Here is a 15,645-nt window from a genome sequence, read left to right on the forward strand (position 1 = left end):
GTTATAATCTAATACTGCAATACAGACAAACCTCAACTTATGATCATTTGACTTACTTACAAATTTTCAAGTTTATGGTGGGTTTATTGGGATGTAATTGCATGGTAAGCTGAGGAGCATCTAGACTTATGGTTTGACTTATGATTTTTTGACTTTATGATGGGTTTGTCGGGGTATTAAATGCCTTTTCAACTTACAATATTTCTAACTTACGATGGGTTTATTAAGTCATAGCCCCATCAGAAGGTGAGGACTATCTATATTTTATTGCTGCAATTTTTCCAAATTTGGCAATCTTTCAGGATGACTCCTCTATCCCTTTGCCATGCCTTCATCTTTTTTTTTTTTTTTTTTTTTTCAATTCCTTACTTTCTGGTGCTATGAGAGTCTCCAGGCGCATCTTGTATTTCCCATGCCCTGGTCCTAGAATCAGTTATTTCTCCAAGTAGCTCTAGTTCCTTTTATTGGAGAATGATATTAGAATCCAAGGTCTTAGCATTGGGTGTGCTTGTTGCTACTAGGGTACTATTGCTTCTAGGCCCTCTCAGGACACAGGGCTAGGAACTATACATATGTTTACTGACTCATGTACATATGCACGTGTAATTATTTTTGTATCTATTCACCTCTATCAATATTGTTAAACATGAGTACATACTGATGTCTCTGAATTGAATCCAGTACCACATAGTTTATCCTAGCCTTCTTTTCTTGATTATTTGTACTTCCCACCTACAGTTCATTTACTTATTTTTTCAATCTTAGTATACATGTATGGCTGTTTCAGAATTGTCTTCACATATCCCCTTGAGAAACAACTTTGCCAATTAGAGTACAATGTTTATGTGTAGTTTCTTTATATTTTGTTTTATATTTTCCGGAAGAAACACTGTTTCACAAAGTTACTTTGAGACTATATGGTCTTTTAAAGTTTGGTAGAATTTCCCTGTGAAACTATCCGGGGATTGATACTTTTTGGTAAGTAGTTCCTTATAATTTTCTCTATTTCTTCTTTTTAAAAAATGTTCTCCCTTTCTTCTATGAAGATTGAGCTCTTTAATTTTTATATCTCTAATAAAGTTGTTTTTGGTAATCTTTACTTTCCTAGGAAATTATCATCTAGATTTTAAAATTTATTTGCATAGAGGTCTGCAAAGTAGTCTCTTATAATGTCTTAAATTTCTTCTAATAGTTATTTCCCCATTCTTTATTTTGCATACTTTTGCTTTCTCTGTTTTATTTTGATTAATGTAGCTAGTGGTTTGTCTGTATTAGCAATCTTTTCAAAAATAAGGATTTTGATTCATTAACTAGGTCTATGCTATTTCTATTCTCTTGTTAATTCTTACTTTTTTTTGTTAATTTCTTGTGTTCTTTTACTTAATTTGTTGTACTTATTCTAAGTTTCTTTTTGTTTTTTGCTGGTGCTCTACCAAGATCTATTTGGACATTTTTTTAAAGTTGTGTTAAAAACACATAGCTTAAAACTCATCATCTTAACTATTTTGAAGCAGAGAGTTGAGAAGTGTCAAGTATATTCACATTGTTGTGCACATTTAAAAAATTTTTGTTAGTTCAATATTTAATCAATTTATTTTCAATCTTTTATTTTTACTAATAGCAGTGTTTAGTGTTATAAAATTTCCTCTGATTACTGCTTTATATTTATCCCATGGATTCTGATATGAAGTGTTTACATCATCATTATTTGTTTTAGAGATCGTGTAGTTTTGGTTTATATTTTTTCCTTTAAACCAAGAGTTAACTGAAGGTTTTTAAAATTTATTTTTTAAATGTATAATGGGCACATAATTGTACATATATATGGGATACAGTATAATGATCAAATAAGCGTAATTACCATATCCATCACTATAAACATTTGCTATTTCTTTGTGGTGACATTTAAAATCTGCTTTTCTAGCTATCTTGAAATACATGCAAACATTATTATTTGCTATAGTCACCCTACTGTGGTGAATACCAAAATTTATTCTTCCTAGGTGTAACTTTATACCCATTGACCAACATCTTTCAGTGCCTCTGCCTTCTTTCTCTCCCCAGCCCCTGGTAACCACGATTCTACCCTCTACTTATGAGTGAGATCATGTGGTGTTTGTCTTTCTGTGCCTGGCTTATTTCATTTTACATTTCAAATGTATTCTATCAATCAGTTGTAACTTGCTAGTGCATTGCATGTACTCTGAAATATACTGATGAGAGAATCTACCTCAAAGATTATCAACATGATTGCATTTCTCTGCCACCTAACCGTACACTATACATTTATCTTGACTCTATGGTTTTCAAGGACAGTACTTTGAGTTTGCTCGTTGCCTTACTTTTCTTTGAACCTATTAAAACGCTACTTCATTTAAATTTTATCTAAACTCCACCCTTCCACCAAAGCCTAAGATATTTTCCTTTTTTGAAACTGCACTTATGCTTGTGTTTCTCCTTTGAGGGAGCAAGAGTTAAGTTCAGCTTTTGTTTACAGATTTGAATGATTTAAGAGTACTTTAACAAGTGAATCTGAATACGTACAGTAATGTAACATTTTAACTTTTGTAGAAAGTTTTGTAATTATCTAACGACTGTTTACCTCATCCTTTTATGGATAAGGACAAGACCTTTTGGTCAGCCACATTTTTTATTTTCCTTTTCATTTCTATGAATAAAAGATTCAGTTGACTTTGTTTCTTATCTTTTTTTTTAATTATATTTTATTTAATGAGTGCTTCTTCATTTAAAAATAATATAATCTGGTCACAAAGGCTACATTCTCATCTCTGACCATGAGGTGGTCATAGTTCTAGGCGTCAAATGCTGTTCTATGACCAATTGATCTTGATCTCTTTCTAGAGCTGATTTTAAAAATCATTCTTTAAGAATTTGCCTCTCTGATATGCTCACTCTGAATTTATTATTTATATCAGAAATAAACTCATGTATATATTAAACTAACAAAAATGTGAAATTATTTTAGCGATTTATATGGAAATGTTTCTAAGGAGCAGGGTGAGATTGTACCTCTACTTATGACATTTATAACTGCAGACATCTGTTTAGCTTATATGTATGCATTGCAGGAATTCAAGCAAAGGACAAAAGATCGTGATGCTTTCCATGTCGTTCAGGATTGCAGTGGTTTGCCATACAAATAAAGAAAATTAAGTAAAAGTATGAAGACCTGTAAAATACAGTGGACAGATTGTTTATGGCTAACAGAAAATACAGAGGTCCTTTTCACAAGAGTGTTGGATAGAAGAAACAGTATTTTTCATATTCTTATTTGCAAAAACCTTTCCAATATGTCAATAAGTAAAATCTGATCACAAATATAGCCTTTTCTCCTGTAAGAGCTCTCCTAACTCTTCTGTTTAGCCACATTCGCGTAAGTATTTTCAATTTCTTTGTCTTCAGGACACGTGTGGGTAAATTCTTCACGGGCATAGGCATTGTGGAGATAACGCCAGACTCCTGAGAATTCTGCTGGAATGTCAAAGTCACGATATTTCTTGGCAGCAACCTAGAATTTTGCAAAAAAAGAGGAAAAAGAAAGGCATCAGTAATATGTCTACTATGTAGAAATGTATCTTAGAAGTCAAGATTATCAAAGGCATCTTATCGACACAAAAAGCACTATAAAATAAACTATGAAGTAGACTCAAATCTTGGACTATTTTGATGTTTTGTCTACAAATGTTGACAAAACTACATGCTTACAATCATGTTTATATTGATTCCGTATTTAATTATGACTATATTTAGAGGAAGGAAGCACAGAAAATGAGCACATATCCACCACCACTAGATTAAGAGTTTATTTAGAGTCCTATGTCTTATTTCTTTATGTATTTTCTGTGTTTGGCATAGGACTCAAAGGGTAAATTCTGCATAAGTCTATGCAATAAATATTTATTAAATTTATGATTAATTCATCATAATACTAATATCCCAAATTGGTTATTCCCTATTATGATCTAGGCACTGTTCTAAGCATTTTAAATGCTTTAATTTATTTAATTCTCTTAATTCTGTAAAATAGGTAATATTATTATCCTTTACAAAATAAGACAGTGGAAAATACCTTCTGATTTAGAAAGGAAGAAACAAGTTTTGGCTGGGCACGGTGGCTCATGCCTGTAATCCCAACACTTTGGGAGTCCAAGGCAGGCGGATCACTTGAGCCCAGGAGTTCAAGACCAGCCTGTGCAACATGGTGAAACCCTGTCTCTACAAAAAGTACAAAAAATTAGCCAGGCGTGGTGGCACGCGCCTGTAGTCCCAGCTACTCAAGAGTGGGGTGGGAGGACTGCTTGAGCCTTGGAGGTGGGGGTTGCAATAAGCCTTGATCATGCCACTGCACTCCAACCTGGGTGACAGAGCAAGACCCTATCTCAAAAAAGAAAAAAAGAAAGAAACAAGTTTTAATACTTCCCAGAAGAGAACATTATGGATCTTCCCTCTAAAGAGAAAAGAGATGTATATAGTACACATGATGATGATGATGATAATGACAAAGCTATAATATAATAATACCACACTGGAAGGTCACTATGCTTTGTGCTGGCAACTGGCAAACCCCTCCCACCCATTCAGCCTGCCCTGTAAAGACTTACTTTAATAATGTTCAGCTTGGGTAACAAGCTACAATCAGCCAGTGTTAGCTGGTCCCCATCCAAGAATAGTCTTCTGGAAACTGTGGGTTCCTCAGCACTGTCTGGATCAATTTCATCCAGAAGTGGGGTGTTTAAATAGTCATCCAGACGCTTGAATTCTTTGAGCAGAGATTTTTCAAAATCTGGGGCAATGAAGTAATAGAATTACTTGTAAACGTATTGTCTTTTGACTAAATACATTCTAAATATGCTTTCCACACATTTAGACACCTCTATCTATACATATTACTTACACTGGCTCTTCAATATCTAGTTAACTATTTAGAATGCTCAGCTACTCACTGATAAGACAAAGTAAGATCAAATAGTGAGTGTAAATCTTTTGGGCTTTTCTTAGGGAGGTGCATTGGCAGGAGAGTAAAAGAAAGAAAGAAAAGTGATACATGTTATCCAACTCAGAAGAGCTAGAAAGTGAAAGAAAAAACACAGTTCTTGTGACTCAGAGGATAATAAACCTATTTAAGAATGTTCGTGGGAAATGGTAGGTGCCACAGTTTAAGAAACCTTAAAGGTACATAGTCCTGCAGTTAGTTCACACCTGGTATGTCAATATTCTAATTGAGCTATGTTGGTAATTGCTATATTGAATCTTGAGTTCTAAATCTAATAAAACTTCATGCAAGGGAATTTCAGAGGAGAGTATAGAGAATGAGGGGAAGACTAGGCCAGTCCCCAAAATATACTATATATTCAGGAAAATTCTATTTTTGCTGAGTTAGAATATGAAGAGTGAGAGAAAAATAGAGATTTAAAGAAAGGTATCTTACTCTTATTTGCCTCCTTTTGTGTATTCTTAATGTATGCAGAAAACTTGGCAAAGAGGTTACAGCCCACATCAAAAGACTCCTTGTACTTGGGACTCAGGTGAGGGTACCTTAAAAAGAAACATGAGTCAACTATCATTTGCACATAACATGACAGAGACCAGGTGCCCTAGCTTGCACTATACTGAAAATGGAAGTTCTGGAACATTGTGCTGGAAACTAAACACCCTTAGAAGTCTCTCAGTAGAAGTTTATATTTTTTCCAATCTCAGAATACTTTAGCTTCTAAAGTTCACCGGGAAATCAGTTGTCTGGAATCCAAAGCTCATTTATCTGTAGAAACAATGTTTCAAATGGTGGTTTCCATACTTGTTCCTAAAAGCCTATTTGTCAGAAGATATAATGTCAGGACAATACATTTTCAGACATGAGTAGTAGAAAAATATGGTTTTGGCCAGGCGCAGTGGCTCACGCCCGTAATCCCAGCACTTTGGGAGGCTGAGGTGGGTGGATCACCAGAAGGTCAGGAGTTTGAGACCAGCCTGGCCAACATGGTGAAACCTTGTCTCTACTAAAAATACAAACATTAGCTGGGCGTGGTAGCGGGTGCCAGTAGTTCCAGCTACTCGGGAGGCTGAGGCAGGAGAATTGATTGAAGCTGGGAGATGGAGGTTGCAGTGAGCTGAGATTGTGCCATTGCACTCCAGCCTGGGGGACAAAAGTGAAACTCAGTCTCAAAAAGAAAAAAAAAGAAAAGAAAAAGAAAAATATGGTTTCAAATATTACAACTTATAAAACAAATGATGGAATAAATAGGATGGAGAAAATGGGAAAAAAATAGCCAAGATATCCTCTCTTAGTAATACAAAGCTCAGTTAGCATAATTAAATAAAATAATGTAATAATATAATTCACGGAGGAGGAGCCAAGAAGGCCGAATAGGAACAGCTCCGGTCTACAGCTCCCAGCGTGAGTGACGCAGAAGACGGGTGATTTCTGCATTTCCATCTGAGGTACCAGATTCATCTCACTAGGGAGTGCCAGACAGTGGGCGCAGGTCAGTGGGTGAGTGCACCGTGCGCCAGCCCAAGCAGGGGCGAGGCATTGCCTCACTCGGGAAGCGCAAGGGGTCAGGGAGTTCCCTTTCCTAGTCAAAGAAAGGGGTGACACACAGCACCTGGAAAATCGGGTCACTCCCACCCCAATACTGCGCTTTTCCGACGGGCTTAAAAAACGGTGCCCCAGGAGAGTATATCCCGCACCTGGCTCAGAGGGTCCTACGCCCACGGAGTCTCGCTGATTGCTAGCACAGCAGTCTGAGACCAAACAGCAAGTCGGCAGCGAGGCTGGGGGAGGGGCGCCCGCCATTGCCCAGGCTTGAGTAGGTAAACAAAGCAGCCGGGAAGCTCAAACTGGGTGGAGCCCACCACAGCTCAAGGAGGCCTGCCTGCCTCTGTAGGCTCCACCTCTGGGGGCAGGGCACAGACAAACAAAAAGACAGCAGTAACCTCTGCAGACTTAAATGTCCCTGTCTGACAGCTTTGAGGAGAGCAGTGGTTCTCCCAGCACGCAGCTGGAGATCTGAGAACGGGCAGACTGCCTCCTCAAGTGGGTCCCTGACCCCGGACCCCCGAGCAGCCTAACTGGGAGGCACCCCCCAGCAGGGGCAGACTGACACCTCACAAGGCCCGCCGGGTTCTCCAACAGACCTGCAGCTGAGGGTCCTGTCTGTTAGAAGGAAAACTAACAAACAGAAAGGACATCCACACCAAAAACCCATCTGTACATCACCATCATCAAAGACCAAAAGTAGATAAAACCACAAACATGGGGAAAAAACAGAGCAGAAAAACTGGAAACGCTAAAAAGCAGAGTACCTCTCCTCCTCCAAAGGAACGCAGTTCCTCACCAGCAACGGATCAAAGCTGGACGGAGAATGACCTTGACGAGCTGAGAGAAGAAGGCTTCAGACAATCAAATTACTCTGAGCTACGGGAGGATATTCAAACCAAAGGCAAAGAAGTTGAAAACTTTGAAAAAAATTTAGAAGAATGTATAACTAGAATAACCAATACAGAGAAGTGCTTAAAGGAGCTGATGGAGCTGAAAACCAAGGCTCGAGAACTACATGAAGAATGCAGAAGCCTCAGGAGCCGATGTGATCAAATGGAAGAAAGGGTATCAGCCATGGAAGATGAAATGAATGAAATGAAGCGAGAAGGGAAGTTTAGAGAAAAAAGAAAAAAAAGAAACGAGCAAAGCCTCCAAGAAATATGGGACTATGTGAAAAGACCAAATCTGCGTCTGATTGGTGTACCTGAAAGTGACGGGGAGAATGGAACCAAGCTGGAAAACACTCTGCAGGATATTATCCAGGAGAACTTCCCCAATCTAGCAAGGCAGGCCAACATTCAGATTCAGGAAATACAGAGAACGCCACAAAGATACTCCTCGAGAAGAGCAACTCCAAGACACATAATTGTCAGATTCACCAAAGTTGAAATGAAGGAAAAAATGTTAAGGGCAGCCAGAGAGAAAGGTTGGGTTACCCTCAAAGGGAAGCCCATCAGACTAAAGCTGATCTCTCGGCAGAAACTCTACAAGCCAGAAGAGAGTGGGGGCCAATATTCAACATTCTTAAAGAAAAGAATTTTCAACCCAGAATTTCATATCCAGCCAAGCTAAGCTTCATAAGTGAAGGAGAAATAAAATACTTCACAGACAAGCAAATGCTGAGAGATTTTGTCACCACCAGGCCTGCCCTAAAAGAGCTCCTGAAGGAAGCGCTAAACATGGAAAGGCACAACCAGTACCAGCCGCTGCAAAATCATGCCAAAATGTAAAGACCATCGAGACTAGGAAGAGACTGCATCAACTAACGAGCAAAATAACCAGCTAACATCATAATGACAGGATAAAATTCACATATAACAATATTAACTTTAAATGTAAATGGACTAAATGCTCCAATTAAAAGACACAGACTGGCAAATTGGATAAAGACTCAAGACCCATCAATGTGCTGTATTCAGGAAACCCATCTCACGTGCAGAGACACACATAGGCTCAAAATAAAAGGATGGAGGAAGATCTACCAAGCAAATGGAAAACAAAAAAAGGCAGGGGTTGCAATCCTAGTCTCCGATAAAACAGACTTTAAACCAACAAAGATCAAAAGAGACAAAGAAGGCCATTACATAATGGTAAAGGGATCAATTCAACAAGAAGAGCTAACTATCCTAAATATATATGCACCCAATACAGGAGCACCCAGATTCATAAAGCAAGTCCTGAGTGACCTACAAAGAGACTTAGACTCCCACACATTAATAATGGGAGACTTTAACACCCCACTGTCAACATTAGACAGATCAACGAGACAGAAAGTCAACAAGGATACCCAGGAATTGAACTCAGCTCTTCACCAAGCGGACCTAATAGACATCTACAGAACTCTCCACCCCAAATCAACAGAATATACATTCTTCTGAGCACTACATCACACCTATTTCAAAACTGACCACATAGTTGGAAGTAAAGCACTCCTCAGCAAATGTAAAAGAACAGAAATTATAACAAACTATCTCTCAGATCACAGTGCAATCAAGCTAGAACTCAGGATTAAGAATCTCACTCAAAACCACTCAACTACATGGAAATTGAACAACCTGCTCCTGAATGACTACTGGGTACATAACGAAATGAAGGCAGAAATAAAGATGTTCTTTGAAACCAACGAGAACCAAGACAACATAGCAGAATCCCTGGGATGCATTCAAAGCAGTGTGTAGAGGGAAATTTATAGCACTAAATGCCCACAAGAGAAAGCAGGAAAGATCCAGAACTGACACCCTAACATCACAATGAAAAGAACTGGAAAAGCAAGAGCAAACACATTCAAAAGCTAGCAGAAGGCAAGAAATAACTAAAATCGGAGCAGAACTGAAGGAAATGGAGACACAAAAAACCCTTCAAAAACTTAATGAATCCAGGAGCTGGTTTCTTGAAAGGATCAACAAAGTTGACAGACTGCCAGCAAGACTAATAAAGAAAAAAAGAGACAAGAATCAAATAGATGCAATAAAAAATGATAAAGGGGATATCACCGCCGATCCCACAGAAATACAAACTACCATCAGAGAATACTACAAACACCTCTATGCAAATAAACTAGAAAATCTAGAAGAAATGGATAAATTCCTCGAGACATACACTCTCCCAAGACTAAACCAGGAAGAAGTTGAATCTCTGAATAGACCAATAACAGGATCTGAAATTGTGGCAATAATCAATAGCTTACCAACCAAAAAGAGTCCAGGACCAGATGGATTCACAGCCGAATTCTACCTGAGGTACAAGGAGGAACTAGTACCATTCCTTCTGAAACTATTCCAATCAATAGAAAAAGAGGGAATCCTCCCTAACTCATTTTATGAGGCCAGCATCATCCTGATACCAAAGCCGGGCAGAGACACAACCAAAAAAGAGAATTTTAGACCAATATCACTGATGAACATTGATGCAAAAATCCTCAATAAAATACTGGCAAAACGAATCCAGCAGCACATCAAAAAGCTTATCCACCATGATCAAGTGGGCTTCATCCCTGGGATGCAAGGCTGGTTCAATAGACGCAAATCAATAAATGTAATCCAGCATATAAACAGAACCAAAGACAAAAACCACATGATTATCTCAATAGATGCAGAAAAGGCCTTTGACAAAATTCAACAAGGCTTCATGCTAAAAACTCTCAATAAATTAGGTATTGATGGGACGTATCTCAAAATAATAAGAGCTATCTATGACAAACCCACAGCCAATATCATACTGAATGGGCAAAAACTGGAAGCATTCCCTTTCAAAACTGGCACAAGACAGGGATGCCCTCTCTCACCACTCCTATTCAACATAGTGTTGGAAGTTCTGGCCAGGGCAATTAGGCAGGAGAAGGAAATAAAGGGTATTCAATTAGGAAAAGAGGAAGTCAAATTGTCCCTGTTTGCAGATGACATGACTGTATATCTAGAAAACCCCGTTGTCTCAGCCCAAAATCTTAAGCTGATAAGCAACTTCAGCAAAGTCTCAGGATACAAAATCAATGTACAAAAATCACAAGCATTCTTATACACCAACAACAGACAAACAGAGAGCCAAATCATGAGTGAACTCCCATTCACAATTGCTTCAAAGAGAATAAAATACCTAGGAATCCAACTTACAAGGGATGTGAAGGACCTCTTCAAGGAGAACTACAAACCACTACTCAAGGAAATAAAAGAGGACACAAATGGAAGAACATTCCATGCTCATGGGTAGGAAGAATCAATATCATGAAAATGGCCATACTGCCCAAGGTAATTTACAGATTCAATGCCATCCCCATCAAGCTACCAATGATTTTCTTCACAGAATTGGAAAAAACTACTTCAAAGTTCATATGGAACAAAAAAAGAGCCCGCATTGCCAAGTCAATCCTAAGCCAAAAGAACAAAGCTGGAGGCATCATACTACCTGACTTCAAACTATACTACAAGGCTACAGTAACCAAAACAGCATGGTACTGGTACCAAAACAGAGATATAGATCAATGGAACAGAACAGAGCCCTCAGAAATAATGCCACATATCTACAACTATCTGATCTTTGACAAACCTGAGAAAAAGAAGCAATGGGGAAAGGATTCCCTATTTAATAAATGGTGCTGGGAAAACTGGCTAGCCATACGGAGAAAGCTGAAACTGGATCCCTTCCTTACACCTTATACAAAAATCAATTCAAGATGGATTAAAGACTTAAACGTTAGACCTAAAACCATAAAAACCCTAGAAGAAAACCTAGGCATTACCATTCAGGACATAGGCATGGGCAAGGACTTCATGTCTAAAACACCAAAAGCAATGGCAACAAAAGCCAAAATTGACAAATGGGATCTAATTAAACTCAAGAGCTTCTGCACAGCAAAAGAAACTACCATCAGAGTGAACAGGCAACCTACAAAATGGGAGAAAATTTTCACAACCTACTCATCTGACAAAGGGCTAATATCCAGAATCTACAATGAACTCCAACAAATTTACAAGAAAAAAACAAACAACCCCATCAAAAAGTGGGCAAAGGACATGAACAGACACTTCTCAAAAGAAGACATTTATGCAGCCAAAAAACACATGAAAAAATGCTCACCATCACCGGCCATCAGAGAAATGCAAATCAAAACCACAATGAGATACCATCTCACACCAGTTAGAATGGCAATCATTAAAAAGTCAGGAAACAACAGGTGCTGGAGAGGATGTGGAGAAATAGGAACACTTTTACACTGTTGGTGGGACTGTAAACTACGTCAACCCTTGTGGAAGTCAGTGTGGCGATTCCTCCGGGATCTAGAACTAGAAATACCATTTGACCCAGCCATCCCATTACTGGGTATATACCCAAAGGACTATAAATCATGCTGCTATAAAGACACATGCACACGTATGTTTATTGCGGCATTATTCACAATAGCAAAGACTTGGAACCAACCCAAATGTCCAACAATGATAGACTGGATTCAGAAAATGTGGCACATATACACCATGGAATACTATGCAGCCATAAAAAAAGATGAGTTCATGTCCTTTGTAGGGACATGGATGAAATTGGAAATCATCATTCTCAGTAAACTATCACAAGGACAAAAAACCAAACACCGCATATTCTCACTCATAGGTGGGAATTGAACAATGAGAACACATGGACACGGGAAGGGGATCATCACACTCTGGGGACTGTTGTGGGGTGGGGGGAGGGGGGAGGGATAGCATTGGGAGATATACCTAATGCTAGATGACGAGTTAGTGGGTGCAGTGCACCAGCATGGCACATGTATACATATGTAACTAATCTGCACATTGCACACATGTACCCTAAAACCTAAAGTATAATAATAATAAATAAATAAAAGAAAAAAAAAAGAGGGGTGGGGCCAAAAAAAATTAATAATATAATTCACCACATTAACAAATCAAATAAGAAAACCCATTTGATAATGACTAGATACAGAAAAGTATTCAATAAAAAATCAGCACCTCATGGAGATATCTGTGCTCCCATGTTCACTGCAGCATTATTCACAAAAGCCAACATATAGAAACAACCTAAGTTCCCATCAACAGATGAATGGATATAGAAATTGTGAGATATATATATATGTATATATGTAATAGAATATTAATCAGCCTTAAAAAGAATGAAATCCTGTCATTTGCAACAACGTGGATGAGCCTGGAGGACGTTATGTTAAGTGAAATAAGCCAGGCACAGAAAGACAAATACTCCATGATGTCACTTATGTGTGGCATCTTTAAAAGGTCAAATATATAGAAAAAAGAATAGAGCAGTGATTACCAGGGGCAGTGGGGGGAGGAAATAGGGAGATGTAAGTTGAAGGGTACAAAGTTGCAGTTACGTAGAATGAGTAAGTCTAGAGATATAATGTATAATATGAGGACTAATACTATTGTATACTGAAAATTTGCAAAGGGTAGATTTTAGGTGCTCTAACCATACAAAAAAGTAACTATATGAAGCGATGGATATGTTAATTTGCTTGACTGTAGTAATCATTTCACTATATATGTATATCAAGACATCATGTGATATACCTTAAATATATATAATACAAACAAAGGCTAAAACACTCAATTCCTTTTCATTAAAAAAAAAAAACTCACTGGAAGCTAGAAATGGTCAGGTCAAAAACTTAGGTATCTTCCTTGATTCCTCTTCTTCCCTCTAACTCTACATTTGATCTATCAGCAACTCTGGTCAGCTTACCTTTCAAAATGTATCCAGAATCTGTCCACTCCCCCGCCCCCACCCAGTCCAAAGCCTATATTACTGTAACAGCCTCCTGACTATTCTCCCTACTCCCATACTTGTCCCTCATACACCTGGAATATTCTCCACCCATAGACAGAGCAATCATGTTAAAATGTAAGTCATGTCATGTCTTTTCCGTACTCATTACCCTGCAATGTCCTTATCTCAGAGTTAGAGCCCAAGTGCTCATAGTGGTCTACAAGGACCCACATGATATGAACCACCTTCTTTCCCACCCAGTCTATTAACCACCCAGAAGCCAGAGTGATGGCTTTCCCCTACTCAGTAGTCTGCAGTCGTCTCATCTTACTGAGTCACAGCCTAACTCATTACAGTAGCCTACAAGGATCCACATGATGTGATCCCACCTTACCTCTCTTCTCTCATATCCCTCACTCGCTCAATTATGACACAGACCTTCTTGCTATCATTCAAATAGGCCTGGAAAGCTCCTACCCCAGAGCCTTTTAACTTGGTCTGCCCGTAGATGAGGGGGACACATGGCCATGCCTTGCTCCCACTTTTCTTTCAGGTCTTTTTCATGGGTATCTCTTTCTAAGTGAAGCCTTTCTCTTGGACGCTCAATTGTAACATTGCAACATCACTCCTTTCCCTAACCTCACTACTTCTCTTTTTTGTTTTATTTTTCGCTTTAGCAGGACAGTTTTAAATTACACAGTATAATCCAACCCACAGTATGGAGAGAGATGCCCTTTGCTTGGGAGAAGAAGAGGTAAGTGAACACCAGACTTTGCCTCAGACCCAAACATTGGGCCCAACACAGTAAAGTCTAGCCCTGGACAGGCCATGATTACCCCAGACTTTAGGCTGGTCCCCACAGACTTGGGCAGTAGGCCAGCCCTTGTAGCCCCAATGTCCAGGCCATTCCTGCAGATGCAGTCTCCCAGCCCTGGGCCAGTAGCCCCGGACTCCAGACTTCCTTCAGCACCATATCATTCCTTCAGCACCATATCATACCTCCAGGCTTGCACCCCTCCAACACAGCCCCTTTGCTTCAGGACAGCCACTGTACCCCCAGACTCAGCTTTCAGGCCCTCTCCATCACAAGACTAGCACCTTTGGACCCCAGTTTAAGGCCAATACCCACAGACCCAGTATCCAGACCAACTCAGCTCCAGGCTGGCCTTCACACTCCCAGGCTTTGGGTCTGTCCCAGTGCCACATGGACACCCACGGACCTCAGCTCCAGGCTGGCCCCCATGGCCTCAGGTACCAGGTCAGCATCCAAACATTCAGCCTCCAATACAGCCCTCATGGGTACAGACTCCAGGCCATCCCTGGTGGCCCCAGATTTCAGGCCGGCCCATTCAAGCTCAGGCTTCAGGCCCAGACCAGGTTCCAACTGAGCCCAAAAAACTGACCCACAGAGCCCCAGGCTTCAGGCCCAACCCAGTACTAAGCTGGCTTCTTCAACCCCAGATTTTGGGCAACAGTAGCAGAATACACATTATTTTCAAGTGCATACAGAATATTCACCAGGATAGATCATACGTTAGGCCACAAAACAATTCTAAACCACTTAAGAAGATTGAAATTATATCAAGTATTTTTTCCAACCATAATGAACATCCTTGTCTTGTTTCTGATCTTAAGGGGAAAAACTTCAGTCCTTCACTATTGAGTACAATGTCAGCTGTGGGTTTTTCTTTTTTTTTGTTGTTGTTTTATTGAGTATTTTATTGTGTCAGGAATTGTGCTAAATGCTATAAATGTATGATCGTATTTCATCTATGCAATGTATTGTTTTCATTTCTTTTTTTTTATTATACTTTAAGTTCTAGGGTACATGCGCACAACATGCAGGTTTTTTACATATGTATACATGTGCCATGTTGGTGTGCTGCACCCATTAGGTATATCTCCTAATGCTATACCTCCCCGCCCCCTGACAGGCCCTGGTGTGTGATGCTCCATCCTGTGTCCAAGTGTTCTCATTGTTCAAGTCCCACCTATGAGTGAGAACATGCGGTGTTTGGTTTTTTGTCCTTGCCATACTTTCTTGTTTCCTCACATGCCTCAGTTTTTTTTTCTTGAAAACCAGATGTTTTGAATGTTATAATGTAGAAACTCTGGAAATCTGATTGATTCTCCCAGTCCCCTGGTCTTGTTGTTGCTGCTTATTGTGGTTGTTGTTGGTTTAGTTAATTTTCTTAACTAATTTTGTAAAGCCTATTTTTTTGGTATGTGTGGCCTCTGAAATATTTGTTCCATTAGCTTTAGTCAGTTATTGATTTTACAGAGATTTTATTAAACTCCTGGAAGCAAAACAAAGAAACAAACTATGAAAACAAAAAGCTTTCTTAGTTTTTGAG

The 15,645-nt window shown here is 39.1% G+C and overlaps 1 protein-coding gene across 4 annotated transcripts in view; it reads right to left on the reverse strand.

Moving 5' to 3' along the window:
* Nucleotides 1-1,766: 1,766 nt before the first annotated feature.
* CLIC2 (chloride intracellular channel 2) overlaps nucleotides 1,767-15,645 on the reverse strand; it is a 110,241-nt gene continuing 96,362 nt past the window's right edge. For all 4 annotated transcript variants that reach the window (XM_054472007.2, XM_054472008.2, XM_054472006.2 and 1 more), the window contains 3 exons: nucleotides 5,450-5,556; nucleotides 4,623-4,804; nucleotides 1,767-3,529 (listed from right to left, as the gene is read on the reverse strand). In XM_054472007.2, coding sequence (XP_054327982.1) covers nucleotides 3,368-3,529; nucleotides 4,623-4,804; nucleotides 5,450-5,556 — 451 coding nt within the window. In that variant the 3' untranslated portion in view covers nucleotides 1,767-3,367. The remainder of the gene's footprint in view (nucleotides 3,530-4,622; nucleotides 4,805-5,449; nucleotides 5,557-15,645) is intronic.

Source organism: Pongo pygmaeus, chromosome X (assembly GCF_028885625.2).
Source record: "Pongo pygmaeus isolate AG05252 chromosome X, NHGRI_mPonPyg2-v2.0_pri, whole genome shotgun sequence".
Lineage (NCBI taxonomy): Eukaryota > Metazoa > Chordata > Mammalia > Primates > Hominidae > Pongo > Pongo pygmaeus.